At 44.8% G+C, this 27,894-nt stretch overlaps 1 protein-coding gene across 3 annotated transcripts in view; it reads right to left on the bottom strand.

Annotated features, from left to right (window-relative positions):
* LOC126262211 (trafficking protein particle complex subunit 8) overlaps window positions 1-27,894 on the bottom strand; it is a 309,618-nt gene that overhangs the window by 88,824 nt on the left and 192,900 nt on the right. For all 3 annotated transcript variants that reach the window (XM_049958637.1, XM_049958638.1, XM_049958639.1), the window contains one exon: window positions 8,541-8,869. In XM_049958637.1, coding sequence (XP_049814594.1) covers window positions 8,541-8,869 — 329 coding nt within the window. The remainder of the gene's footprint in view (window positions 1-8,540; window positions 8,870-27,894) is intronic.

The raw sequence follows: 27,894 nt of genomic DNA, 5'->3' as shown, positions 1-27,894 counted from the left end.
AAAGAACGTCGACGAGCATGTAAAGCGTCTCTACATGCTGCGGTCCACCAGGGGACCGGTACGCGACGTGGAGAAGAAGTAGTGTGAGGGATGGAATATTCAGCAGCAGTGAGAATGACTTCCGTGAGGTGTGCGACCTGACTATCGCAGCTTGTGAAGGTTTGATCCTGAAAGGTTGCCCTGGAAGAGAAGAGCCCCCAGTCTGCTTTGGAGATGTTCCAACTAGTTGAGCACGGAGAGGGAGTATGATGCAGGAGATGGATAACACACGGGAAGTGGTCGCTCGAATATGTATCAGAAAGTGCATACCACTCAAACCGGTGTGCAAGTTGGTTAGTACATATTGAGAGGTCTAAATGGGAATAGGTGTGAGTTGTGTCCGAAAGAAAAGTGGGGGCGCCAGTATTGAGGCAGACAAGATTGAGCTGGTTGAAAAGGTCTGCTAACAGGGAGCCCCTCGGGCAGGATGCTGGAGAGCCCGAAAGGGGATGGTGGGCATTGAAGTCTCCAGTTAACAAAAATGGTGCAGGTAACTGAGCAATAATTTGCATCATGTTTGCCCTGGTAACGGCAGACGATGATGGAGTGTAAACAGTACAAATGTAAAATGTAAAAGTGGGGAGAGTAATTCAGACGGCAACTGCCTGCAGGCCGGTGTGCAATGTGATGGGATCGTAGTAAATATCATCCCGGACCAGCAACATAACCCCTCCATGAGCCGGAATACCTGCCACAGGGGGTAGGTCAAAATGCACAGAGGTGTAGTGTGCCAAGGCAATTTGATCGCATGGGCGTAGCTTCGTTTCCTGGAGGGCTATGACGAGCGGACGGTGCAAGCGGAGCAGCAACTTTAAGTCCTCTCAGTTGGAATGAATAAGTGCCATCGTGAGAAGAAAAAGAAAAAGAAGATGCAAAAAGGGGTCACCTCGAAGGCCGCTGAGGGCCTGGCTTCGAGCGAGCACTGCCACCGCTATCAGTAGGCGGACAGTCATCGTCCATTGGTTCTATAAGTTCATCGGCCATCTTGTTAAGATGGCCGGGAGGGGGAGATTCCTCCGCCGGTGAATGGCCAGATGTTCGGCTACCAGCGGTGCGGCCAGGCGAAACGGATGACGGCCTGGGGCAGCAACCGCTGGGTGGCGCAGGAGAAGAAATGCGCCGTGGCGGAGAAGGAGAACTGTGCTTCCTATGAGCCTTCTTGGAAGGTCGTTTAGTGGAAGTACTGGTCGATGGCTGGGAGATCAAGGCACGTAGGAAGTCTGCACGGGACGGTTCCTTCTCGAAGGCCCGTGCATCTGACTTCTGGGTCTTCGTCTTGGCAGAAGCTGATGAAGGTGCTTGTGTCTGAGGGGTGACTGGAGGAAGAGGAGACGTCGACCGGGCGATCTTACACTGGCCGAACGGACGACCATAGTGCTGAAGGTCACATCACATGTCTGCGTCGCCACCTCCCTGGTAGTCCGAGGAGAGGCGAGGACAGTTCTGTATTTCCCCGCTGGGAGCAGCGTGGGCTTCCTACTAGCAAATAGCTTGCGAGCAGCCAAGGTGGACACTTTCTCTTTGACCCGAATTTTCTGTATACAGCGTTCTTCCTTGTAGATGGGACAGTCGCGGGAGGACGCTGCATGGTCACCCTGACAGTTCACACAATGAGGAGACGGAGGTGGACAGTCACCCTCATTGGCATCCCTGCCACAAGTGACACATTTAGCCGCATTGGAACAAGACTGGCGAGTGTGATTAAAATGCTGACACTGGTAGCAGCGCGTAGGTGTCGGGACATAGGGGCGAACAGAAATAACCTCATAGCCTGCTTTGATGCGCGACGGCAGCTGAACACTATCAAAGGTCAAGAAAAGTGTCCGGGTCGGTACAAGGTCATTGTTGACCTTTTTCATGACCCTATGGACAGCCATCACGCCCTGCTCAGAGAGGAAAGACTGAATCTCCTCGTCAGTCAATCCGTCGAGTGATCTAGTATATACCACACCACAAGACGAATTCAAAGTGCGGTGAGCCTCCACCCGGACAGGGAACGTGTACAGGAGTGTGGCCCGAAGCAGTTTTTGTGCCTGAAAGGCGCTCTCAGTTTCTAGTAACAAGGTACCGTTACGCAACCTGGTACAAGACTTGACAGATCCGGCTATGGCATCTACACCCTTCTGGATAATGAAAGGGTTGACAGAGGAAAAATCCTTTCCGTCCTCAGATCGAGAAACTACGAGGAACTGTGGGGCAGGCGGTAGTATTTTTGTCACTGGTGGCTGGTCAAGTTTCCATTTGTGGGCAGAAGTCGAGAGAGGAGAAGAAGAAGAAGAAGAAGAAGAAGAAGAAGAAGAAGAAGAAGAAGAAGAGAAATCCATTGCGGAGGAGTCCCCCATGATTGCCAGCGACTCCGATGGCGCGCTCCGTCCTTGTGGGGACCCTCTCAGAGGGCACTCCCGCCTTAGGTGAATGTTTACACCTCAGGTCAGGCAATCACCCCTCCCTGGGCCTGGCCTTTACCAGGGGGTACGTGCGTGCCTTACGTGTCTACCCAGGGCAGGGAATTACGCGTTACCCCATCACTGGCTACGCGTGCAAACACGTGGGTCGGCCTTCAGGCACGAACAGGGAGGAAGGAAGAAGAGGAAAAAGAAGGGAGAGAGGGAGAGAAAGGACAGACTGTCTCAAACGCCGAGGCGGAGACCAGAGAAGGCAAGGCGAAGGACGAGGCAAGGCGATGGACGAGGCAAGGCGATGGACGAGGCAAGGAGATGGACGAGGCAAGGAGATGGACGAGGCAAGGAGATGGACGAGGCAAGGAGATGGACGAGGCAAGGAGATGGACGAGGCAAGGAGATGGACGAGGCAAGGAGATGGACGAGGCAAGGAGATGGACGAGGCAAGGAGATGGACGAGGCAAGGAGATGGACGAGGCAAGGAGATGGACGAGGCAAGGAGATGGACGAGGCAAGGAGATGGACGAGGCAAGGAGATGGACGAGGCAAGGAGATGGACGAGGCAAGGAGATGGACGAGGCAAGGAGATGGACGAGGCAAGGAGATGGACGAGGCAAGGAGATGGACGAGGCAAGGAGATGGAGGAGGCAAGGAGATGGAGGAGGCAAGGAGATGGAGGAGGCAAGGAGATGGAGGAGGCAAGGAGATGGAGGAGGCAAGGAGATGGAGGAGGCAAGGAGATGGAGGAGGCAAGGAGATGGAGGAGGCAAGGAGATGGAGGAGGCAAGGAGATGGAGGAGGCAAGGAGATGGAGGAGGCAAGGAGATGGAGGAGGCAAGGAGATGGAGGAGGCAAGGAGATGGAGGAGGCAAGGAGATGGAGGAGGCAAGGAGATGGAGGAGGCAAGGAGATGGAGGAGGCAAGGAGATGGAGGAGGCAAGGAGATGGAGGAGGCAAGGAGATGGAGGAGGCAAGGAGATGGAGGAGGCAAGGAGATGGAGGAGGCAAGGAGATGGAGGAGGCAAGGAGATGGAGGAGGCAAGGAGATGGAGGAGGCAAGGAGATGGAGGAGGCAAGGAGATGGAGGAGGCAAGGAGATGGAGGAGGCAAGGAGAAGAAGGCAAGGAGAAGGAGGCAAGGGAAAGAGTAAGTAAGACAGTGATATGGAGAAGAACAAAGAAAGGAACCAACCAAAGGAAGGAAGAAACCAGAAGAAGTGAAAAACCAAAATGACCGCAAATATAGGTCGTGGAACCGTCCGTCTTCGGACGCAGGTGCTAACTACCCCCTTGAGGGGGAGGGACTCCTTTAGTCGCCTCTTACAACAGGCAGGAATACCTCGGGCCTATTCTAACCCCCGAACCCGCAGGGGGAGCCCAGAGCTGTGCTGCGGATTTGTTTATTATTTTTCCTTCAAATGAGAAGTATCTGTGGGTTAGGATAAAGTTAGGCGTATGAGAAATGGGTTTGGAGTCTGAAGGATGCTGGGAAAGGTAGTGTTCAATAGCGGCAAGACCAAGGACATGAGGGATGTTTGTGTATAGGGAAGGGGTGTCAACAGTGACAAGTAGGGATCCAGGAGGTAAAAGGGTGGGAATGGTGGACTGTTAGGGAAGGAAGTGGTTGGTGTATTTGATGGGGAAGGCTAGATTATGGCCAATTCATTGGAGGTGTTGGTGAATGAATGCTGAAATTCTTTCAATGGGGGCACAATAACCAGGCACAATGGGGCCCCTAGAATTGTTGTGTTTGTGGATTTTGGATAGCATGTAGAAGATGGGTGTGTGGGGTGTCATAGGGATGAGGAGGGAAATGGAATCAGGGGAGATGTTCTGGGAAGGGCCTAAGGGTTTAAGCAGGTACTGGAGTTTGTGTTGGACTTCTTTCCACTGAAAAGATAGTGTTCTGAGGAAGGGACTTGGGAGGGATGGTGAGGCTAAGTTGGAGTAAGGTATTCCTGGAAGGTGATTGGCGGGTTGTTAGATGGGAGGGGGGAGTATCACAGTTGGATGGTGGTACGAACTGGAAGAGGCAGGGTTGAATGTTGGAATTAAAGTGGTTTTGGTTGGAGGGATTGGAGGCAATGAAGTGTTTCCATTGCAGGGGTTGGGAGAAGGGGAGTAGGTGTTTGACAAGTCCAGCATGGTTAAATTTGGGTGTATGGCTAAAGGTGAGGCCTTTGGATAGGACAAACTTCTGCGGAGCTGAGGGTTTTGGTTGCAAGGTTAACAATTGTGTTACGGGAATATTTTGGCTCTGGATTTGGTGGAGGGTTGGTAGTGAGTTTTGGGGGATGTTGCAAGTTGAAAAGGTCAACTAGGGACTGTTTAGCTGCTATGGGGTGTGGACAAAGAGCAACACTGTGGGTACGATAGGGGTTGGATGGTGTGCCCTGAGATTGGCAGTAGGTTTCCACATTCCTAGATGTTGATCCCCTTCTCTCTGCTGGTTCCATCTGCACCTCTGTCCACATTAAACCTACCAACCACCAACAGTACTTGCATTTTGTCAGCTGCCATCTCTTTCGCACCAAAAAATCCCTCCCTTATAGCCTGGCTACCTGTGGACAGGGTATCTGCAGTGACAAAATCTCTCTTGCTAAGTATGCTGAGGGTCTCACCAAGGCCTTCACATACAGATACTATCCCTCAGACCCTGTACACAAACAGCTCTCCCGTGCCATTTACCCTCACACCCTCAATACTCCCATCTCCCACAAAAACCAGTTACAAGCGAGTGCCCCTTCGTCACCCAGTAACACCCCAGGCTGTAACAACTGAACCACATCCTTCACCAGTACTTTGATCACCTATTGTTGTGCCCTGAAATAGGGACATTCTACTCGAGATTCTTCCGAGCCCACCTAAAGTCATGTTCCGTTGCCCACCCAACCTCCACAACATAATAGCCCACCACTGCCCCACTCCCAATCCCAGACCCTCGCCACAAGGATCACATACCAGTGGGAGACCCAGGTGCAAAACCTGCCCTATCCACCCACCCAGCACTTCCTATTCGAGTCCTGTCACAGGTTTATCCTACCCCATCAGGGGCCGGAGCACATGTGAAAGCAGCCATGTCATTTATCAGCTCTGCTGCAATCATTGCACATCTTTTTATATTGGAATGACTACCAACCAGCTGTCCACCAGGAGGAAAGGCCACTACCAACCAGCTGTCCACTGGGAGGAAAGGCAACCACTAAACTGTGGCACAACATTCAACTGAACATAACACACTTGATACTAATGGCTCATTCACTACTTGAGCCATCTGGATCCTTCCCTCTACCACCAGCTTTCCTGAACTGTGCAGATGGGAGTTAACCTTACAACACATTCTCCGCGCCTGTAACTATCCTGGCCTCAACCTATGGAAACATACTGTCTGCACACCCTCTACCCAACAGTTTCCACCCCCAGTCCTATTATCTCCTCACATTCTCATCTCCCATCCTTTTTATTTGCAGTCCTCTGTCAATGCATCCACCTGTCTTCCCCATTCCTCACCCCCACCTCCCTGCCCCACAACCTCCTGACACTTAACCTGTTGGCAGTCTAGTCTTTGCATACTCCATCAGATAGCATTTCCCCCCCCCCCCCCCCCTCTTGTACACCACAATCACTATCTCTTCCACTTCCTCACCCTCTCAGATTGCTGCTTGCATTCATATCTTTTTTACTCCTCTTTTCAGTGTACAAGAAATAAGTTGTGGCAATACTGAATCTAACACACAATATTCAAACTTCGATCAACCTATGAAACATTGCAACAAACAACTGTCAACTGCATGTCTGGAAAAAAAAAAAAAAAAAAAAAAAAAAAAAAAAAAAAAAAAAAAAAAAAAAAGAAGTGTACATATTATCTCAGATTTCCTTGGTGTGACTGATTAATGGTGTGCTACTAGGTACACAGCAAAATTATTGTTTCCATTATATCCACATTATTTTGATGACCGACCTAGTCATCATCTTCAGGCACTATGAATTTGCCTTTACGTAGAAACAGCAACTTTGCTGTATACCTGGAAGGCACAAAATTAAACTCACTGCTGCTTCAGTAGCAACACTAGTTTTCTTGCCTAGGGCCACTGCCCTAGACTAATTTTGTACCTGATATTTCATCCCCCATTGCAGGAGTATTTGTTAGAGGCATGGAGAGCAGATAGATGATTTTCCAATATGCACTGCTTTAAACAGTGTACCAACGGCTCAATTACCTGAAGCAGCCAAACTTTTTTATTTGTAACTGTAGAGTTGTGATGTCTTCTGACTGTTGCCAAAGATCATGGGTTCAAACCAATGTATATTAAGGAATTTATAAAGCAGAAGGATTGGTGATGTTTACTTTATTTGGCATTAAGGCCCACAACTTCCCTCATTTCAGCCCTCATTTTCTGTTAAAAGTTGTTTTTGTGTTTCTGAATTTATATGTTCTCTCTAAATACCCTAACAATGTGGTGATTGGACCCTGCCGAAATTTCAGTATCGAAGCATCAAATTTGGTGGTTCCCCGTTCCTATACATGAACCACTTCTGCTAGTTTATCCATGCTAATTCATCATGCTATCCAGATGATTATTGCTCTCATGTTCCTCACGACATCCACTGAAGCTTTTATTAGTAAATCAGATGTACATGGTTTCAACTATTGTGAAGTCACAAATAAATAGTTCAAACAACGCTAAGTCCAGGATGGAACAACAATATGGAAAGGATAAACTGCTACTAACCGTAAAGTGGAGGCCTAAATTGAGACAGGCACAATGAAAAACAATGGGCACAGTGAAAAAGAATGCTAGAAATATGTCAGCTTTTGGGCAAAGTTCTTCTTTAGATGTAGAAAACGCACATGTGCATGTGCCCACGCAATCTAACTGGGGTGGACTAGGGACTCCCCTCCCCTCCCCACCCCTCCATCTCCTCTCCTCCTCCACCCCACCCCACCTCCCCTCCCACAGCCTTCCTGTTTTGCACCTAGTAGCTCTATCCTGTCACCATGTCACTCCATGCTCCCACAAGCAGCACTAGCATTTCCCCCCCAAACCTAACCTGCTATCAACCCCCCCCCCCCCCCCCTCCCTCTTTCCCTACCGGCCAATGTCTTTTCCTTATCCCATTACCCATCTCAGCTAGACTGCTGCTCATGTTAGACACAGTCATAGTTGGGCCTTAGGTTGGTTGGTTGGTCGATATTGGGGAGGGGACCAAGGACCAAGCAGCAAGATCACCGGTCCCATCGGGTTAAGGAAGGACAGGGAAGGAAGCTAGCCATGCCATTTCAAAGGAACCATCCTGGCATTTTGCCTGAAGCAATTTAGGGAGATCATAGAAGACTTACATCAGGATGGCCAGACACACGTTTGAGCCCTCGTCCTCCCGGATGCAAGTCCAGTGTGCTAACCACTGCACCACCTCCCTTTGTAGTTGGCCCTTAGCTGAGCACATGTAGTGTACGGCACTTTGTTTATTTAAGGCTGATTACATTGGTGAATCAATTACCTGCACAGCCACTGGCTCAGAGGATGTCTCCCACAGTAGCAGACAAAACATCAGGAACAAACACCATGACTAAGACTACGCCTAATTCCCAGAAAACCAAAGTCATTAAGAGAGTAACCACTGATTACTTGTCCTTTTAGAAAAATAATAATTATCAGGAAAAACTGTTTAAGAATCATAACTTAAGTCCTTACAGGTTCTAACAAAATGGAGATCACAATCCCATGCCTTCTTGACAATTTCAATGCAGAGCACTAGGTTAAACTGGCCAAGGAACTGTAAAAGAATTCTCTACTGATTTGCCAAGGGCACACTTGAATTATTTGCATCAAAAAATTAAGGGAAACCATGGAAATACTAGATTTTCAGTGTTTTTACTTCATTGCACTATCATGACTGATCTCATTGTTCTCTTGAAATAATATTATAACATTTCTCAAAATCCTGCCATTCACTATAAAAATTGTGGCATTCTGTTGCTTAAATTTTATATGAGTGCAGCACATACACAATTTGTGAATGTGTGTTGGTGGGGAGAAGGGGCGAGGCACATAATATTATGTTCGAATGCAGAAGTATAAGGAACTGTTTTACTTACCGTGGAATGCATTTGGTGTAATTGTTTTCGTAGTAAAACATAATTTCTAAGTTAGTGATGCCTCTATAGTCAGGTGCACGAAGCCACATGGATTCCATGTGTTTCTGACCGGGTGCAAGTTGCCCACCCGGAAGGGAAATTTTTATGACTTCTGGAATAGTCCCCTGTCCAGTATCACAAACTGGGTAACCAGCACATGAAATCAATTCTGGTACAGATGATGCAAGATATAAATTACTCAATGGAGCACTACCAATGTTCTTGAAACGTATGCTAACATTCTGCATTTCACCACAAAGCATCTCTGAACTCATATTTTGAAATGATACCTGCAAAAGTGAAACGAGATACATTATAATAATACTACTTTAAATATATTATGGCAACTACAGAAAACTGTGTGTTGAAAACTATCCATTTAATGAAAGCACTTTAGAAATTATTGAGTTCTGGATGATTTCAAAGTTTACTTCATCTGAACAAATGGAAAGACGAAACGGTGCTCATTGTTAGATAGCTCAGAATTCCAATAACGGTTCAGAATTGTATGTACAAATTAAGGCTAGAGGTTCAGTCCTGTAACTGACAATACCAATGCAGAAAAAGATTTTTTACTACTACGTTCCTTACTACTGTTAATAATGAAGATACAGTTGCAACAAACAATTAAAAATTGACAAGTAAAGAGTTCAACATGTGACATCTTAATAAATTACAACACATGAGAATGGGAGAGTTAATATTTATTACTTTTACTGTGAAAACAGGTTACCCTATGTAACAGGACAATAAATTGAAGAAAAGAGCCAAGTGCTTACAGCTTCAACTGAGGCATCACTCATCTCTCTCCAACACAGGAGTGGACCCTGTTGGTGAAGGATGTTTATTGGTGCATTATACACTCTTACAAAATTAAAGCAATAACTGCCCCTGGCTGCAAAAATTAAGTCTTTTGACCTGGTTTCGGTACTACTACGAGAGCCTTCATCAGAAGTAAAACATTCAAATTGGCATGTCACGTATAAAATAAATATCAAGCGATAAAGCTTTAGTCACAAAATTTTAAAAAAGAATATATGCGAGGCACGCCACCATGGACTGCTCACACATGTCAAGCCACAGGTAGCAATCATAAGAGTGCCGCAACCGGGTCAAAAGACTTAATTTTTGCAACCGAGGGCTGTTATTGCTTTAATTTTACTTTCCAAATGGTCGCTGACCATGAAGCTACATTTAAAACTTTAACACACATTTATTTAGTTACACCTATGCTCACTTTGTACCAAAATTATGTGCATTTCTCACAGTATAACAGTGAGACTAAACAACAAGTTACTGCCACAATACTGTATCTACTACATTATCTAACTCAACAGCTTAACAAATATTGTAATACAAAGTGCTTTGTGGAATATAAATAACTGAAGGAGCAGTGGTAACAACTCACTGTTAAACTGAGGGGTTGAGCAGTCAAGAGCCACACAAAGAAGACTGAAAACATTGATAAACTTTCACACTACATCCTGTTTTGAGCTGCAGTGATGGTAAAACGTAGTTGATCAGGACAATGTAACCATGCAGGTGTAAGTATGTGTTGGTATGTGTATTCTGTAAGTGAAGTTTTCAGTCTTGAGTATATGAGATGTGATTGCACCTTGTCTGTTACTGCAATGACAGGCAAGGTAGAACCATGCGTGTAAGCTTCAATAAATTCACTGCTGTGGTACCTTGTATGAAGAAAATGATTTTCAGTCTTGTTTGTGTGCCTATAAAACATTCAATGTATTAACTATATGGTGAGATGTTACCTTTGTCCTTCAATTATCCGTAACTTAACATCAATTTAAATTTATTTTGGACAAACTGCTAGAACATAAATTGTAGTTAACTGAGTCAGTGGAAATTAACATACTCAGCACCTAATGACATCTGTTACCAGAACTGATCCACATTGCCATTGCCACTGACAGCCATGTATCTCCTCCTCTTCAGCTTCTTTTCCCCACACTACAGCTTTCTCAATCCTTTGAACTCCCACCACATATATCCAGTACTCACAAGAAGAGAGATAGAAAGCAGTTTTATGACCTTTTAAGTTTACATATGCACCATCCATCACTCACGTGCAAGAAAGTGGTGGCCATTCTTCATTTCTGGTTTGTCATTTACATTCTCTTAAAGAATAAAACAGACACATCAACTGTGTACATAAGTTTTTCCTTGACCACCTTGTGATTTAATAACTGACATTTTACACTTTCTGGTGCTATATCTCTCATGGAATCTTTCAACCCACATGACACAAGGGCACAAAGATTGTAAAGGACATCCTCCCGAGATAGTAATACTTTTAAAAAGAGCTGCATAACACAGATCACAATCCAGTAACTTTGGAATGTGAATTATTGTACAGTGTGGATGATGATGAAAACTAGACCACTTACAAACTCATCATATTAAAATTAAAAAGCATGAATGAAGGAGAGAGGGGACAGTACCGGCTAGATACAACTACAAAAATAGTAAACAACAGTATTCACTATCTTGGACCATTTTCAGTCTGTATTTAGAAAATACAATGACCACTGGCCGCTAGATTTATTTATTTGGGTCAGAAGCCATACAAAACTCTAAATCACATGACTGTACACTATTAAGAGATACTAGTAAATCAACATTTACATTATTTACAATTTACATAGATTACATAATTAACTAAACGATCTTCACCCAGAACTGAGCAACAGCAACTGCACCCCCTTCAGCCTTCATCAGCTCTTCATTGCTACATGACTGCAAGGGCAGTAGCACAGGCGATCCACTTTCTGTGCTCTTATTTATTCACATTGTGCTGGTACTTCGGAAAATGCCCATTTGACAAGGTCGTCCTTGGAGTTAACAACACCTGACCTTTGTCTGCTCAATGATCTCCAGGAGAACCTATCTAAAGTACCTCCAGGTGGTAGACACTCAGCAGATTTCATACACGTCTGAAGTTGGACACTTCTACCTACACATACTTGTTCTCTGGCAGCAAGGTAAGACATAATGCTGACAGTGAACTAGGGAAACTACAACTGGATTTCAACCTAGATCTCGGTGGTCGATGGCTACAGAGAGATTTTAGGTAACAAGGGAGTAAAAATTGGAATAAGAATAATACGGTGTTTGAGATTTGATGATGACATGGTCTTTCTAGCAACAGACAAAAAAGAATTACAGGATATAGTTGAAGTTCAGGGAAAGATTAATGGAATGAAAATCACTACAAATAAAACAAAAGTAATGCCACTAACAAGAAATAAAAGGGTGAAGTTAACACTGAATAGTGGAATAGTACAACATGTGCAAAGTTTTAAATCCCTACGAAGCTGGATAGAAACCAAATGGAAGAGCAACACTGAAACTGAAACAAGGATAGCAATGGCGAAAGTGGTGTTTTGTAAGAAAAAGAGAATTTTCTGCAACAATATGAACAAAGATTTGAAGAAAAAACTAATAAAATGCTCTGACCCATCTGGATTCTAGGATTTGGAGAGATGCACCAGGCCTGGGTTGAATCTGTCCTGTGAATTAACGGCAAGGGCCTGTATGATGGCCACCATGGATGTGGTTTCTAGGCAGTTTCCTCACATCTGACTAGGTGAATACCAAGCTGGTACCAATGCATTGTCTCAGATACACAATTTGCAAACATACAGAAAACTCCACATACTTTCACATGAGATAACACTACACAGAGACACAGTAATTGTACCACAAATTCCACACAGTGGAGAGAGAGTGCAAGAAGGGCATCCAGCCACTCTTTATCTCTAACTTTGGGAACTCCAATAATTAACATGCCAACCCCATGAAGGAATAAAGGCCAGCTACACATCCTCTCTATCTTCATACAATTTTCACAATGGCCACAGTAATGTCTACTACTCCGTTATGTTCCCTCCTCCATCTTTTCGTTTACTTGTGTCTCAAAATAATTCTCAGTCTGCAATTCTACAGTGCTTACAGAGCAATTTTTGAATGGTTTTTCTATTAAAAGTCCATGTCTCACTGCTAAAAGACAAAAATAGTACAATTTTACAATTTTAACCTTTCCTTTTCAGATGAATAGGAAGCTTGATTTTGAAACCTCTGCTTTACTACAAGCATTCTAGGCCATATTTTACTCTGTTCATTTTTCTTGTTCCTGTCCATTCACTGTGTGTCTTCATATCTATTTTTGAACTTGCTTTATTAAATTCTTCCGTTCATTGTTCATGTTTGATTACACTAGAGGCTGTTGTTGCAGTCTTCAGTCTGAAGAATGGTTGGATGCACTCCATTCGATTCTAACGTGTGTAAATCTCTACATAACCCCCTCCCCCTCACATTTTGGTGATAGTCAATCTCTTGGGCTGATTCTTCTTTCAGTATTGAATTTCTCAATAATATGATGAAATCTAATAGAAGCTATTGAACTGACATACATATCCTTCATGATAACAACACTGGTTGGAGCAATGACTTGTGTAACTGACCCTGTTCCAGATATTTCCATGTTACATGAAAACACACAACCCCTCTGCAAAGTCAGTCCTGGACAGATGCTTGCAAACATCAGCACAGTGGAATCGTGCATGGCACCCGCTGTGTGTAGTTGTCGCCACGAGTTTTATTCGAGTGACCTGGTGTCTATGCTGCAATTACACTGCAGCCACCAGTGCCAGTGCTGGGTTCTGAACAAATGACAACTGCCCATTTGCTCAGGCACTTCACAGCTCTGCAATTGGTCACCTCCGTGAGACTTTTGTCACCAGGATTCTGCTGCCACCTCATGGATGTGGCATGACAGGCTACCATGCAGCTCTGTGCCTTCAGAATCTGCGAGCTGCCAGCTGCCGCTCACTGGCCATCAGTCCAGTGTTACACCTGGGCAACACTGGGACCTGCCATTCAGGACAGCCGTGTCCAGTGTGTGGCCGCCACCACTGACTCAGCGCCAGAATGCCACTGCTGTTAGCTCAGCAAGCCACCTCCCCTGTTGCACGCCACATGCTATGTCTCTCTCGCCTACCACTATGCCAGGAAATATTATAAGATAACTGCAGACCATCTCCAAGCCAAGAATACACCCAAATGACTGTTAAAATTTAATGGACTGATAAATAATTGTTTATGTTCAGTATCTGTTTGTCTGCAGTTTCACACACTGCAACACCTGTATCCCAAGCTGGCAAAGCCCCAGATGGGAGTCAAGACCACGCGCACGCGCGCGCGCACACACACACACACACACACACACACACACACACATCACATTTGTTAATACAAAACTTATTGAAAACAAGTTAAATATTTTCTGTAGGTCTATACTGGTGATTACACTGAAGTGACTGAAGTCATGAGACTCTTCCTATATTGTCGCTCATGTCCTTTTGACCAGCATAGTGCAGTAACTCGATGTGGTATAGTCTCAACAAGTCATTGGAAGTCCCCTGCAGAAATATTGAGCCATGCTGCATCTATAACTGTCCATAATTGGGAAAGTGTTGGTGGTGCAGGATTTTGTACATGAACTAACATCTCAATTACGTCCAAAAATGTTCTATGGGAATCATTTTCGGTAGTCTGTGTGGCCAAACCATTCGCGAGAACTGTCCAGAATGTTCTTCAAACTGATGGTGATAGTTTTACGGATTTTTTTTTTTGGGGTTTTAGGGCGCTCAACTACTAAGGTCATTAGTGCCCAGTCACAAATGTAAGTATACATATAATCTGGTAAATCTCAAGATGGGGGGGGAGGGGGTGGGGGAGGGGGGGGATGGGGGGGCGCAACACCAGAAAGTTCTTACAAAGACACAGATAAAATAATTAAAAGAGTTAGATGTCTTTGGACAAGTCTGTCAAAGTAATAAAACGAAGAACACGAGCAGCTGCTCGAGCGTCATCAGCTAAAATTTCCTGTAAGGTAGATGGCAGAGACAGGACAACACGAGATTGATTAAAACGGGGACACGACAATAAAACATGGCGCACTGTCAATGCATGACCACAAGGGCACTGCGGGGTGGGGTCACGGATAGCAGGTAGCGGTGGCTAAACCGGCAATGCCCAATCCGCAACCTGGCCAAAACGACCTCTCGCCGAGATGGTCGGGAGGAGGTTGTCCAAGCTGTTGGGAACGGTTTTATGGCCCGGAGCTTATTTTCGTGAAGTGACAACCAAGTATCCCACCATAATGACACAAACCTCTTACAAACAACCCCACTAATGCCAGACGATGGGACACAAAGGGAGGCTGGCCGAGGCATGAGGTCTGCAGCCTTGGCCGCAGCATCAGCAGCCTCATTCCCAGGCACTCCTACATGGCATGGAACCCACATAAAACTAACAGGAGAGCCATCATCAGCAAGAGAATGGAGGGATTGCTGGATCCATTGCACCGAGGGATGGACCAGATATGGAGCTCCATGGCTCTGAAGAGCACCGAGTGAATCAGAGCAGAGTACATATGGAGAATGCGGTGGCGGCAGACATACTGAACGGCCTGATAGAGAGCAAAAAGCTCTGCCGTAAAGCTGGAACACTGGTCGAGGAGCCGGTATTTAAAGGTGACATCCCCGATGACAAAGGCACAGCCGACACCATCGTCAGTTTTGGAGCCATCAATGTAAATAAAGGTGTTACTGGTGAGTCACGCACGAAGTTCAACAAATCATGAGCAATACACTGCAGCCGGAGTACCCTCCTCCTGGAGCAAGCTGAGGTCAAGATGAATGGGAACCGGAGCCTGGAGCCAATGTGATGTCGGGCTCTCACCCTCTCTGAAGATGGTAGGGAGGGAAAAATCCAATTGTCAAAGCAGGCGACAAAAGCAGACTCCAGGGGGCAGCAGGGCAGACACATACAACCCATACTGACGGTCGAGAGAATAGTCGAAGAAGGACTGATAAGAGGGGTGGTTGGGTATTGACAACAGCCAGGAGGCATACCGACAAAGCAGTATGTCGCGCCGGTAGGTCAATGGTAATTCGGCAGCTTCAGCAAAAACACTCTCGAAGGGACTAGTGTAGTATGCTCCGGTCGCAAGACGTAACCGCCGATGATGGATGGATTTGAGACGGCGTAAGAGGGATGGCCGAGCAGACGAGTAGATGAGGCTCCCATAATCCAGCTTTGACCGGACTATGGACCGATATAAGCGAAGCAGGACAGTGCGATCCGCTCCCCAAGATGAACCACTAAGAACACTGAGGACATTAAGGGAACGTGTACAACGGGCAGCCAAATAAGAGACATGCGAAGACCAACAAAATTTCCTGTCCAGAGTGAGCCCTAAAAACTTCGTTGTCTCCACGAATGGGAGAACAACGGGATCGAGATGTGAGGGTGGTGGAAGGAATGCTTTATATCGCCAAAATTTGATGCAAACTGTCTTCTCTTCAGAGAACCGGAAGCCATTAGCCACACTCCATGAGTATAGGCTGTCAAGACAACGCTGAAGGCAGCGCTCCAAGAGGCATGTTCTCTGGGCACTGCAGTAGATCGCGAAGTCATCGACGAAAAGAGAGCCGGAGACGTTAGGTGGAATGCAATCCATAATTGGATTGATCGCTATGGCAAAAAGGGCTACACTCAAAACAGAGCCCTGAGGCACTCCGTTCTCCTGGAGGAAGACGTCAGACAATACGGAACCCACACGTACCCTAAACATTTGATCTGTTAAAAATGAATCAATAAAAAGGGGCAGGCGACCACGTAGGCCCCACCTGTGCACAGTGCGGAGGATACCTCCTCTCCAACAGGTATCGTAAGCCTTTTCCAAATCGAAGAACACAGCTACCGTATGGCGCTTTCGCAAAAAGTTGTTCATGATGAATGTCGACAAGGTCACAAGGTGGTCAACAGCGGAGAGGTGTCAATGACAGCCGCATTGAACATTGGTAAGTAGCCGTTGAGATTCAAGAATCCAAACCAACCGAGCGTTAACCATGCGCTCCATCACCTTACAGACACAGCTTGTAAGAGAAATGGGGCAGTAACTAGAAGGAAGGTGTCTATCCTTCCCCGGTTTGGGTATGGGAACAACGACGGCCTCACGGCAACTCATGGGGACCTGACCTTCGGTCCAGATGCTATTATAGATATGAAGAAGAAAGCATTTGCCTACCAGAGAAAGGTGTGTCAGCATCTGAACGTGAATGGCATCTGGCCCCGGAGCAGAGGACCGGGACAGTGCGAGTGCAGTGGAGTTCCCACATGGTAAAGGGGGCATTATAATCTTCCAGATTCAGTGAGTGGAAGGAAGGTCGCCGAGCCTCTTCTGCCTCTTTTCTGGGAAGGCAAGCAGGGTGGTAATGGGCGGAGCTTGAAACCTCCGTGAAAAAGCGGCCGAAGGCATTGGAGACATCCACAGGGTCCACAAGTACCTAATTACCTGAAGTCAGGCCAGGTATCGAGGAGTGGGCCTTAATGCTAGACAGCCGGCGCAGGCCACCCCAGACGACAGAAGAGGGAGTAAAACTGTTAAAGGAGCTTGTGAAAGAGGCCCAACACGCTTTTTTGCTGTCTTTGATGACTCGACGACATTGCGCTCAGAGTCGTTTGTAATTAATACAATTCGCCAGCTTAGGATGGCGGCAAAAGGTGTGTATAGTACGTCATCGAGCATGGATAGCGTCTCTGCAAGCCTCATTCCACCAGGGGACTGAAACGCGATGTGAAGAAGAGGTAGTACAAGGAATGGAACGTTCGGCAGCATTGATGATAACAGAGGTGAGGTATTCGACCTGACTGTCACAGCTGAGAAAATCTTGGTCCGGAAATGTCACCAGGGTGGAGTAAAGTCCCCAGTCAGCTTTTGGTACGTTCCAGCTCGAGGGACATGTGGATGGGGTGTGGTGCAGGAGACGAACGACACAAGGGAAATGGTCGCTCAAATAGGTCTCAGAAAGGACATACCACTCGAACCAACAGGCAAGAGTGGTAAAAGAGATCGAGAGGTCCAAGTGGGAGAAAGTATCAGTAGAGTCAGAGAGGAAAGTCGGGGCACCAGTATTGAGGCAGACAAGATTGAGATGGTTGAAGACATCCGCCAAGAGGGAGCCTCTCTGACAGGATGCAGGAGAGCCCCAAAGGGGATGATGGGCATTGAAGTCACCAAACAATAAAAACGGCGGAGGAAGTTGAGCAATCAGGAGCGTCATGTCAGCCCGGCTAACTGCGGATGACGATGGAGTGTAGACCATACAAACAGAAAAAGTAAAGGCAGAAAGAGTAATACGGACAGTTATTGCTTGGAGTGGGGTGGTCAATGGGATGGGATGGTAATAGACATTGTCCCGAACGAGCAACATGACCCCACCATGACCTGGAATACCGTACACAGGGGATAGATCAGATCGCTAGGAGGTATAGTGGGTAAAAACAATATGGTGAGTTGGGCGTAATTTCGTTTCCTGGAGACCAATGACAAGCGGACAGTGCAGGCGGAAAAACAGTTGTAATTCCTCCCGATTAGATCGAATACCTCTTATGTTCCAATGTAACAGAGCCATCGCGAATCAGAGAAAGGGGGGAATGAAACGGGTGAAGAACTGGTCACCTCGACGGCCGTGGAGGGCCAGGTTAAGAGGGAACATCGCTACAACCGTCGGGAGACGGATCCTGTTCCAGCGAGTCGTCGCCAGCTGTGGCCACATTCCTGGGTTACGCAGGAGGGGCAGCATCGTCTGCCGACGACAGGCCAGCTGAGTGCCTGGCAGCAGAGCGTCCCGGCGAAACTAAGGACGGCCGGGAGCAGCGACTTTCGTATGGATCATCAGACGAAACGCGCCGGGGTGGAGAGGGTGATAAAGACTACTTCTTTGAGGCCTTCTTGGAAGACCGATGAGTCACAGGGATGGTGGGCTGTGGAGGCTGGACCCGAAGAAAGTCCTCACGCTCGGGGTCCTTTTTTGAACGCTAGACCTCGGAAGCCGGGGTCCGTAACGTTTCCCCGATGGACGCCCGAGAAGAGGACAGACGGTCCAAGGTTTTCAATTCTTGTATCTTCTTCTCCTTCTGTTATGCGGGGCAGTCGAAAGATCGAGGCGAGTGGAGGCCAGGACAATTGACGCACCGAGGTGGTGGGGTGCATGAATGTCCCTCACGAAGAGGACGTCCACAATCACCACAAAGGGGCTCAGCTTCACACCGTGACGACATGTGCCCGAAGTGCAAACATCGAAAGCATCGCATAGGAGGCGAGACGTAATGTCGCACATCGCACTGGTAGCACATCACCTTTACCTTCTCTGGGAAAACATCCCCCTCGAAGGCAAGGATAAAGGCCCCAGTATTTACACAACGATCTTTGGGGCTGCGCTGGACTCGTTGGACGAAATGCACGCCACGGCGCTCCAGGTTGGCCCTGAGCTCCTCATCAGATTGCAGCAGGAGGTCCCGATGGAAAATAAACCCCTGCGTCCTATTGAGCGCCAGATGTGGGACAATGGACACTGGGATGTCCCCTAGTCGGATGCATGCCTGAAGTGCTGTCGACTGTGTAGCGGAAGTGGTCTTTATGAGAATGGACCCTGAATGCATGTTACTAAGAGCCTTGATTTCTCCGAAGATATCCTCGATATGCTGTACAAAGAACATGGGCTTGGAGGTGGCCAACATCCCCCCATCGGTCCGAGAACAGACTAAATAGTGGGGGAAGTATTTTGCCCCAAGCCAGCGGGCCTGTCCTTCCTCCCAGGGAGTGGCCACGGGGGGAAAGGCAGAAGTACCAGAACCAGAGACAGAGACAGAACCTTTCCTCTTAGAAGACGCGGCCGTAGAGCGACCTGATGCATGTTGACATTTAGTCTGCGAAACGTCCGCCCCGATACCACCCACTCCGACCAGGGGCTCTCCCCTTGGGCGCCACCCAGCCTCAGCAAGGGCCACCTGGCAGGATGACCGTTGCCAGGAGTCCTGATTCCCCAGGTAGACGGGCATCTACTCCTTGGCTTACATGGGGAGGGTGCAGCTCACGTATCGGCAGTACGATCCCTGTGTTGTCAGGGGGCTACAACCTCGAGGGTTGGATTTCGGGTGCCATGGAAAGTCCATCATGATCGTAGGTGCAGATGGGGACGCACTATGGGTGTAACTTGTGCAACCCATCAGGTGTTTAGGCCCAAATTGATGAACAGTGGGTGCAGTTACGACGCCGTTACGATGATGAGTGAGAAGTGCACTGAGGACCGGTGATACACCACGTAAGGTGTCCTTCCCCAAAAGGCTTGTACTTCTGTAGAATTTTGAAAAATGGAGGTCAAACCCCAATGGGGACCATCACATTGAAGGCCGAAATGGTTGAAACTCCTTTAGTCGCCTCTTACGACAGGCAGGAATACCTCGGGCCTATTCTCACCCCGGACCCGCAGGGGGGATAGTTTTAGGGAGTATCGTGTAAAATCTGGAGAGGGAGTCAACAGGTCAAGAGTCTGTTTTGCTCATATTCACTTGGCAGTCCAGCTGCCGCACTAGTACAAAGTAATCGGCTGGGAGAATATAGCCATGCTGGTTTGTGTGTGTGTGTGTGTGTGTGTGTGTGTGTGTGTGTGGTCTGCATAAAAATAGCTCTGTTTGACATCATCCAAAGGCTTAACAACATTTTCAGTTACGTGCCTATCAAGTGCTTAACACCTCAACGAATGGTCAATTATTTATATTCTACCCATGACATTCCATCAACACACTTAAAACACTCTTATCAGTTCTTCAATATTATCTGACAGTGAGACATCCTTACTAAGATTAACGAAAAACAACAAAACACAGAAGAGCCGTGTGGCTAGTCAAATATTATCTTACCAACACGAAGCCAGCATTAAATTGCTCAAAAATGTCTCATCAGAGGCTTCTTTCAAAATAAACATGCATTCTAAATGAGTCAAAAACAATTATGATTATGCAACTGTATATGGGAGTAAGTACTATAATAGTAAAATTAGAAAAATTTGGGCTAATATAGAGAGCTATGGACAGTTTTTCTTCCAGCACACCATTCAGAAATGGAATTTGAAGGATTAACATGATACTGAAGGACTATATACCTTCTGATACCCATAAGGTAGCTTGTTAAGTATAGATGTAGGTAAAGGAACTGGCCAAGTATTTGTTTCCGTTGTCTAGAGAAATACTAGAAAACTTGTAATAGGGTAACCAGATGGAGATTTGATTCCCATCCTCATACGACTTGATCCATATGCCTCACAAAAACTCAAGAGACAAGGGTTCAATACATTTGTAACAAGTATTTACAAATCAGATGCTTTTATTAAATGCTGCACTCTATGGAAATCTTCTAAACCTAATCTGTAAAAGAACTAGTGCTTTCTGCTATTACCGAAAAAATTGTCCAATTGTTAACTGAAAAACAGAATTTTTCTCTTTAATAAAAGCTGGCATCATCTACATAGTTTGTCCATTCTTTGTCTTCCTTTCCTACTTTGATCTTTCATCTGACAAGTTTACTTATATTACACACACATTATAGGTCAGAGACCTAAACATATAATTATTTCTGGAGGGACTATGGATGAAATCATTGAGATGTAAACATAAGTGGCAGATAGTCGCACAAATGTATAGGGAGATGTATTTCAGTGCCAAAACATAGTAACATTATTAACCATACATTGAGAAGAATGAACAGTGGTCCATGTGATGCACCAACTGGAAGAGCTTTCTACCGTGAATATTTATGTCAAACAAGTGGAACTGATTATGGTATCAGCACAATAAAAAATGATACATCTGAAAAGGTACACTGTGCCAGTTCAGAAACACAAGCACAGAGAAATGTCAGAAGAATCTACAATACATAAAAGAACCAATCTTTCAGTTCTCAATAGAAATAAGGTATGACAGTCTCACAGATACATGTAGTTTGGTATGAGGCACCAAGCTGGCCAGCCTGCAGGAAGTGATGACAATGTCAAACTTGTTTTACTAATGTTTGAGCATTTACCTCTGTGTATCAGTGAGTCTCACAAGAACTGGAAGGAACGGTGAAATTTTCTCAGTCTTGCAATGGAATTTTATTTTTAGGCAATTAAAATATTTCTCAACAAATCCCTTTTAAGGGCCGTAAAATTTGTCAAATGGCTTTCCACTGAGGAGATTCTGCCTAACCTTGAAGATAGATTCTTTTTCTACACACACAAATGTGTTTCATTTCAATTTTTCCTGCAGACTTGGATCAATAACTGTTTAGTCTTTGTGAGGTAATCAATGTGAATATCTTCAGTATAATAGCTAAGACATGCCAAAATCTTTCTAGCAACTGAAAGAAATTTTGCCTTTTGTGTTGTATGGCCTCCAACTTTCAGTCACTGCTTTGATTATTACACAGGCCAACGATGCAAAACTTTTTTGCTGAAAATTATCTTATTCATTTGTTTTTTAGGGTGGGAAATACAAATATGATACTTAAAAAACTGTATCACCCACCATTTCTTCATTTTACAGTTAAATATATTAAATTAGGCGATGCTTTAAAGAATTTAACAGCTTGTATATAGTTAAAATAATTTAAAAAAGAGGTGTAATGAATGTAGATGATGATGGTAGCATTGCTGAAAAACATTTGCTGTCAAAAACAGGTCGATTCTATTTTTGTGTAAACCGATGGTGTTTTGTTTACTGTCAACCTAACCTCACTTTCCAGTTTCCCGTATACATGCACAGTACAATATCTAATTGTGGCTGTAAAAACTCTGTTAAGAGTTCTTTTTACATTTGTGGTGGATTTGTGATTAAAAACACCAAAGAAACATTACAGACTTTGTGAAAAAAGTTTATCTATCACAATTTGGATCTAAACTTGGTGATCATGATAAATCTTGGGCATTGCATAACGTATGGTTTTTTTTTTTAAGATCTGAGAAAATGGTCCAAAAAGGAGAAAAAACCCTTTAGATTTGCTGTTACTATGATATGGAGGGAGCCAAGAAATCATTCCGATGATTGCTACTTTTGCAGTGTTGATATTAATGATCATAATTCAAAAAACAAGAAGATAATAAGCTACCATAACCTTCTGTCCGCCATCTGACCAGTAGGGCATGGTGTACATTTGCCGGTTCCTGAACCACCAGATGATTTAAAATTCTATTCCAACAGAAGTATTTTCTGATGTACAATCTGAGTTACATGAACAAGATGATGATTTCCATTGTATTACAGAAAGTCTAGAGCCCAAATTGTTTAATCAGACCAAGCTTAAAGATCTGGTTTTGAATCTGGGCTTAACGAAAGAAAAAGCTGAATTGTTTGGCTCTAGATTGAAAGAGAAGAACTTATTGGCAGTTGGAACCAGCATATACATATATAGCAAGAGAGAGCAGCAATTTTCCAAGTTTTTTCAACAAGAAGGTGATTTAGTGTACCGCTCAGACATTCCCGGTCTGATGAATGAGTTGGTAGGAAGACTGGAGGCTGTTTACTGATTCATTCAAAACTAGTTTTATTACACAATGTTTGCAGATGACACTGTAATTTACCATCTAGTAAAATCATCAGATGATCAATTCCAATTACAAAATGATCTAGAGAGAATTTCTGTACGGTGTGAAAAGTGGCAATTAGCACTAAACAAAGAAAAATGCGAGGTCATCCACATGGGTACTAAAAGAAATCTGATAAATTTTGGGTTTACGATAAATCGCACAAATCTAAGGGTTGTCAACTTGACTAAATACCTAGGAATCACAACTGTGAGCAACTTAAATTGGAAAGACCACATAGATAATACTGTGGGGAAGGCAAAACAAAGACTGCGCTTTGTTGGCAGAACACTTAGAAGATGCGACAAACCCACTAAAGAGACAGCCTACATTACACTAGCCCGTCCTCTGCTGGAATACTGCTACGCGGTATGGTATCCTTACCAGGTATTTTGATGGAGGACATCAAAAAAGTGCAAAGAAGGGCAGCCCGTTTCGTGTTATCGCACAATAGGGGCGAGAGTGTCACTGATATGACAAGCGAGTTGGGGTGGCAGTCACTGAAACAAAGGTGATTTTCTTTGCAGTGAGATCTATTTACAAAATTTCAATCACCAACTTTCTCTTCCGAATGCGTAAATATTTTGTTGACACCCACCTACGTACGGAGAAATGATCATACTAATAAAATAAGAGAAATCAGAGATTGAATGGATAGATTTAGGTGTTACTTTTTCCCACACACCATTTGAGAGTGGAATGGTAGAGTAGTAGTATGAAAATGGTTCAATGAACCCTCCGCTAGGCACTTAAGTGTGAATTGCAGAGTAGCCATGTAGATGTAGATGTAGATGTAGATGAAATGGTAGCATGTATGCATCTATACCTGTTTGACATTCTGTACATATGAAAGAAAGCTATGAAAACCTAGAAATAGTGCTAAATAAAATAGGCTATTCTGTTCATGGTTGGATGATATGTCGCAATCAAAGTAACATGCATGTTCCTTCGTCAGCAAGGTGGCTTTACCAAATTTCCGTGTTTCTTGCGTGAATGGGACAGTAGGGCTAGGGATCAACATTGGTGCAGAAAAAAACTGGCCCGTGAGAAAGTCTTTAAAACCTGGTGAGAAGAACATTCTACACAAAAACCTTGTAGATTCAAAAAACATACTCCTACCACCTCTACATATAAAGTTAGGCCTAATGAAACAGTTCGTAGAGGCTTTGCTTAAAGATGGACCATGTTTTAAGTATTTCTGCCAAAAGTTTCCACACCTTTCAGAAACTAAAAGAAGGTGTCTTTGTCAGACCTAACATTAGAAAATTGATGTTTGATGTTAACTTTTAAAAAAAAATGGTTCAAATGGCTCTGAGCACTATGGGACTTAACATCTGAGGTCATCAGTCCCCTAGAACTTAGAACTACTTAAACCTAACTAACCTAAGGACATGACACACATCCATGCCCGAGGCAGGATTCGAACCTGCGACCGTAGCGGTCGCGCGGTTCCAGACTGAAGCGCCTTTAACCGCGTGGCCACACCGGCCGGCTGTTAACTTTCAATCCACAATGACCTTAAATGAGAAAGAAGCATGGGTATCATTCAAGCAAGTCGTTACGAAGTTCTTAGGACATGAAAAAGACACAGAATATGTTTCCATTATAGCTACAATGTTAAAGAAGTTTAACACTTTAGGATGTTTAATGAGCCCGAAAGTTCACGTTTTGAACAGTCACCTTGATTACTTCCTGGACAATATGGGAGATATTAGTGAGGAGCAAGGAGAGCGTTTTCACCAGATTTGAAAGTGATGGAAAAACGCTACCAAGGCTGCTGGAACACCAACATGACGGGGGACTACTGTTGCTCACTTCATCGAGAAGTTCCGCAAGAGATTCATCATAGAAAAAGCTACACAAGAAGCTTCAAAGAAAAAAGAGAAAGAAAATACAAACCAATTCCAGCTGACAAGTGAAACCTCTGTTAACACATATCACTGTTTTAAGTAGCTTGCTGTAAATACAAACTATGCTTATGTTGTAACAAAGCGTTTCATTAATTTCCCCATTTAACGTATAGCATAGGATTTTTATACTATATAGTAAGAAGCACATTGCTTGAAAACTGTGGGTGATACAAAAAAACTAAAGCTAGATTTGGACCCAGCTCATAAAAATCTATAAAGATCAGCAATCAAAGTAAAAAAAGCTTTTCAAAAAACATTTTTTTGCTGGCCTGTGGTGTTGTTTCCTTCGAGAATGCTTTTAATCAGTATACAATTAATGATGTTTGAGTTTCCTACAGGATTCTCTCATGGTTAATTTTACTATAAAATGTACAATATTCTTTCTAGTGATATGCTTATGGCATCACCTATTCAATGAACCCGTAATTGCCAATCATCAAATACCACATTTTGTAATTTCTACACGTTTTCTTTTGTGGTAGCAGTTTTGGGACACCCTTCATGTATACCATTTTAAACATAAGTATGGTCAGATTTTGTGCTGCTGCTAATTTATTAATCTATATAAAGTGGAGAAGACTTCATATAAACTTTAACCAGCTGTCTTACTGATGGTCACAACAAATTTTAATAAAACACAACAAGGAATTATGGGAAAGATGTACAAACAAAGCCATACTGAAAATTAAACTCACATCTTATTGTCATTAATAATCAAAATGAAGCATCACAGAAAAGCCAAATTTTACTGATATCAGCACAATTCTATGCCAGCCCAAATATTGTCTCCTTGTCCTTGTAAAAATACCTACTAAAACTGCGTAATGTGCTAAACATGTTCTTCAGCTATTTTTATAGGAAATGCAATTACTACAATAAATTAAATCAGTGGCATTCCTCCTCGTATATGGGTGGATATACATCTCTTAAGGAAAATGATATTGTGATGAATCAACTTTTACAACTGTAACAGCAAATAAACATAGTCAGTAGATACGGTTCTTAGAAAATGCTTGCTGTATTGGTAAGGGTGCATTATTTACCGATGAGAGCCAATGGTACAATATGCTGAAGCTGTATCTATCACCTCAGTTAGATGACTATCAACTGAAAGCATTCTCCAATAGAATGGTGCACCACTGCACCTGGGCATAAGATTTGTGCCTTTTATGTATTCTGATCTTTCGTTCCATTCACTCGTTCCTTAACGCTCTCTGTGGAACTCTGCCAACTAAGTGATTCTTTCAATTTATCCAGTCCCCATAATCTTAATTACCAAGCATTCTGCAGTTTCTTCAGTTTTAATCTGTGGTCCATAGCCAGCAAATTATGGTAAGAATTTACATCTGCCCCAGTACTATTTTGCATCTTAAAAACTGGTTTCAAAATCTCTATCTTACCATTACATAACGTAAAGAGACTCAGTCTCCTTCACAAAGCTTTCAGCCACAACCTTCATAAATAAAACACACATAAAAGTGCCTGCACCTGCCAATTCAAGCATCTCAGGCTGGAGTGCAAGTATAATGTGCAATGCAAGCAGCAGTCTGAAGAGGCAGGGAAGGGGAAGGGATAGCCACTTACACCTTGGGAAAGAGGCAAACGCTATCTGGTGGAGTGTGCAGGGACTAGCCTCAACATCATCTCCCCCATCCGCTTCACATGGTCCTCCTCAACACAGCGTGCCATCTTCCAAGATGTTGACATCATCCTCTCTGATGGCTCCATCTGCATCTCTGTCCACATTAAACTCACCAACCACCTACAGAACCTGCATTTTACCAGCTGTCATCCCTTTCACACCAAAAAATCCCTCCCATACAGCATGGCCAGCCGGGACAGTGTATCTGCAGTGACAAAAACTCCCTTGCTCAGTATACTGACGGTCTCACCCAGGCCTTCACATACAGGCACTATCTCCCATACCTAGTCTGCAAACAGATCTCCTGTGTCATTTCCCCTCACACCCCAAATACTTCCACCACCCACAAAAATCAGCCACAAAAGAGTATCGCCTTCATCACCCAGTACTACCCCAGACTGGAACAACTGAACCACACGCTTCGCCAGAGCTTTGATTACCTATCATCGCGCCCTGAAAAGAGGGACATCCTACCTGAGATACTTCCCACTCCTCCTAAAGTGGTGTTCCTTTGCCCACCTAACCTCCACAACATCCCAGTCCATCCCTATGCTGCTCCCTGTCCCAACCCCTTGCCACAAGCATTGTATTCCTGTAGAAGACTCAGGAGACCCAGGTGCACAACCTGCCCAATCCACCCATGCAGCACTTCCTATTCCAGTTCTGTCGCAGGTTCATCCTACCCTATCAGGGAACGGGCTGCCTGTGAAAGCAGCTATGTCATTTACCAGCTCTGCTGCAATCATTGCATAGCTTTTTATATTGGTATGTCTACCAACCAGCTGTCCACCAGGATGAACAGACACCGCCAAACTGTGGCCAAGAGCAAAGTAGACGACCCTGTGGCACAACATGCAGCTGAACATAACACACTTGATGTCAATGGCTGCTTCACTACCTGAGCCATTTGGACCCTTCCCTCCACCACCAGCTTTTCTGAACTGCGCAGATGGGAGTTATAGTTACAACACATTCTCCGTACCTCTAATTATCCTGGCCTCAACCTATGGTAACATACTGTCCGCACACCCTCCACCCAACAGTTTCCACCCCTCTGTCGTATCATCTCCTCCCATTCTCCTCTGCCACCCTGTTTATTTGCAGCCCTCTGCCAACACAGCCGCCTGTCTTTCACCGCTCCTCTTTTTTTCCCCCCTACCTCCACAACCCACAACTTTCTGATGCTGCGCCTGTTGGCACTCTAGTCCCTGCACACTCCACCAGACAATATTTGTATCTCCCTCAACTCATACACCACTATCCCTTCCACTTCCCCT

Source organism: Schistocerca nitens, chromosome 6, assembly GCF_023898315.1.
Source record: "Schistocerca nitens isolate TAMUIC-IGC-003100 chromosome 6, iqSchNite1.1, whole genome shotgun sequence".
NCBI classification, from domain to species: Eukaryota; Metazoa; Arthropoda; class Insecta; order Orthoptera; family Acrididae; genus Schistocerca; species Schistocerca nitens.
The sequence above is the reverse complement of the archived record's forward strand: the minus strand, read 5'-3'. Positions and strand labels throughout refer to the sequence as shown.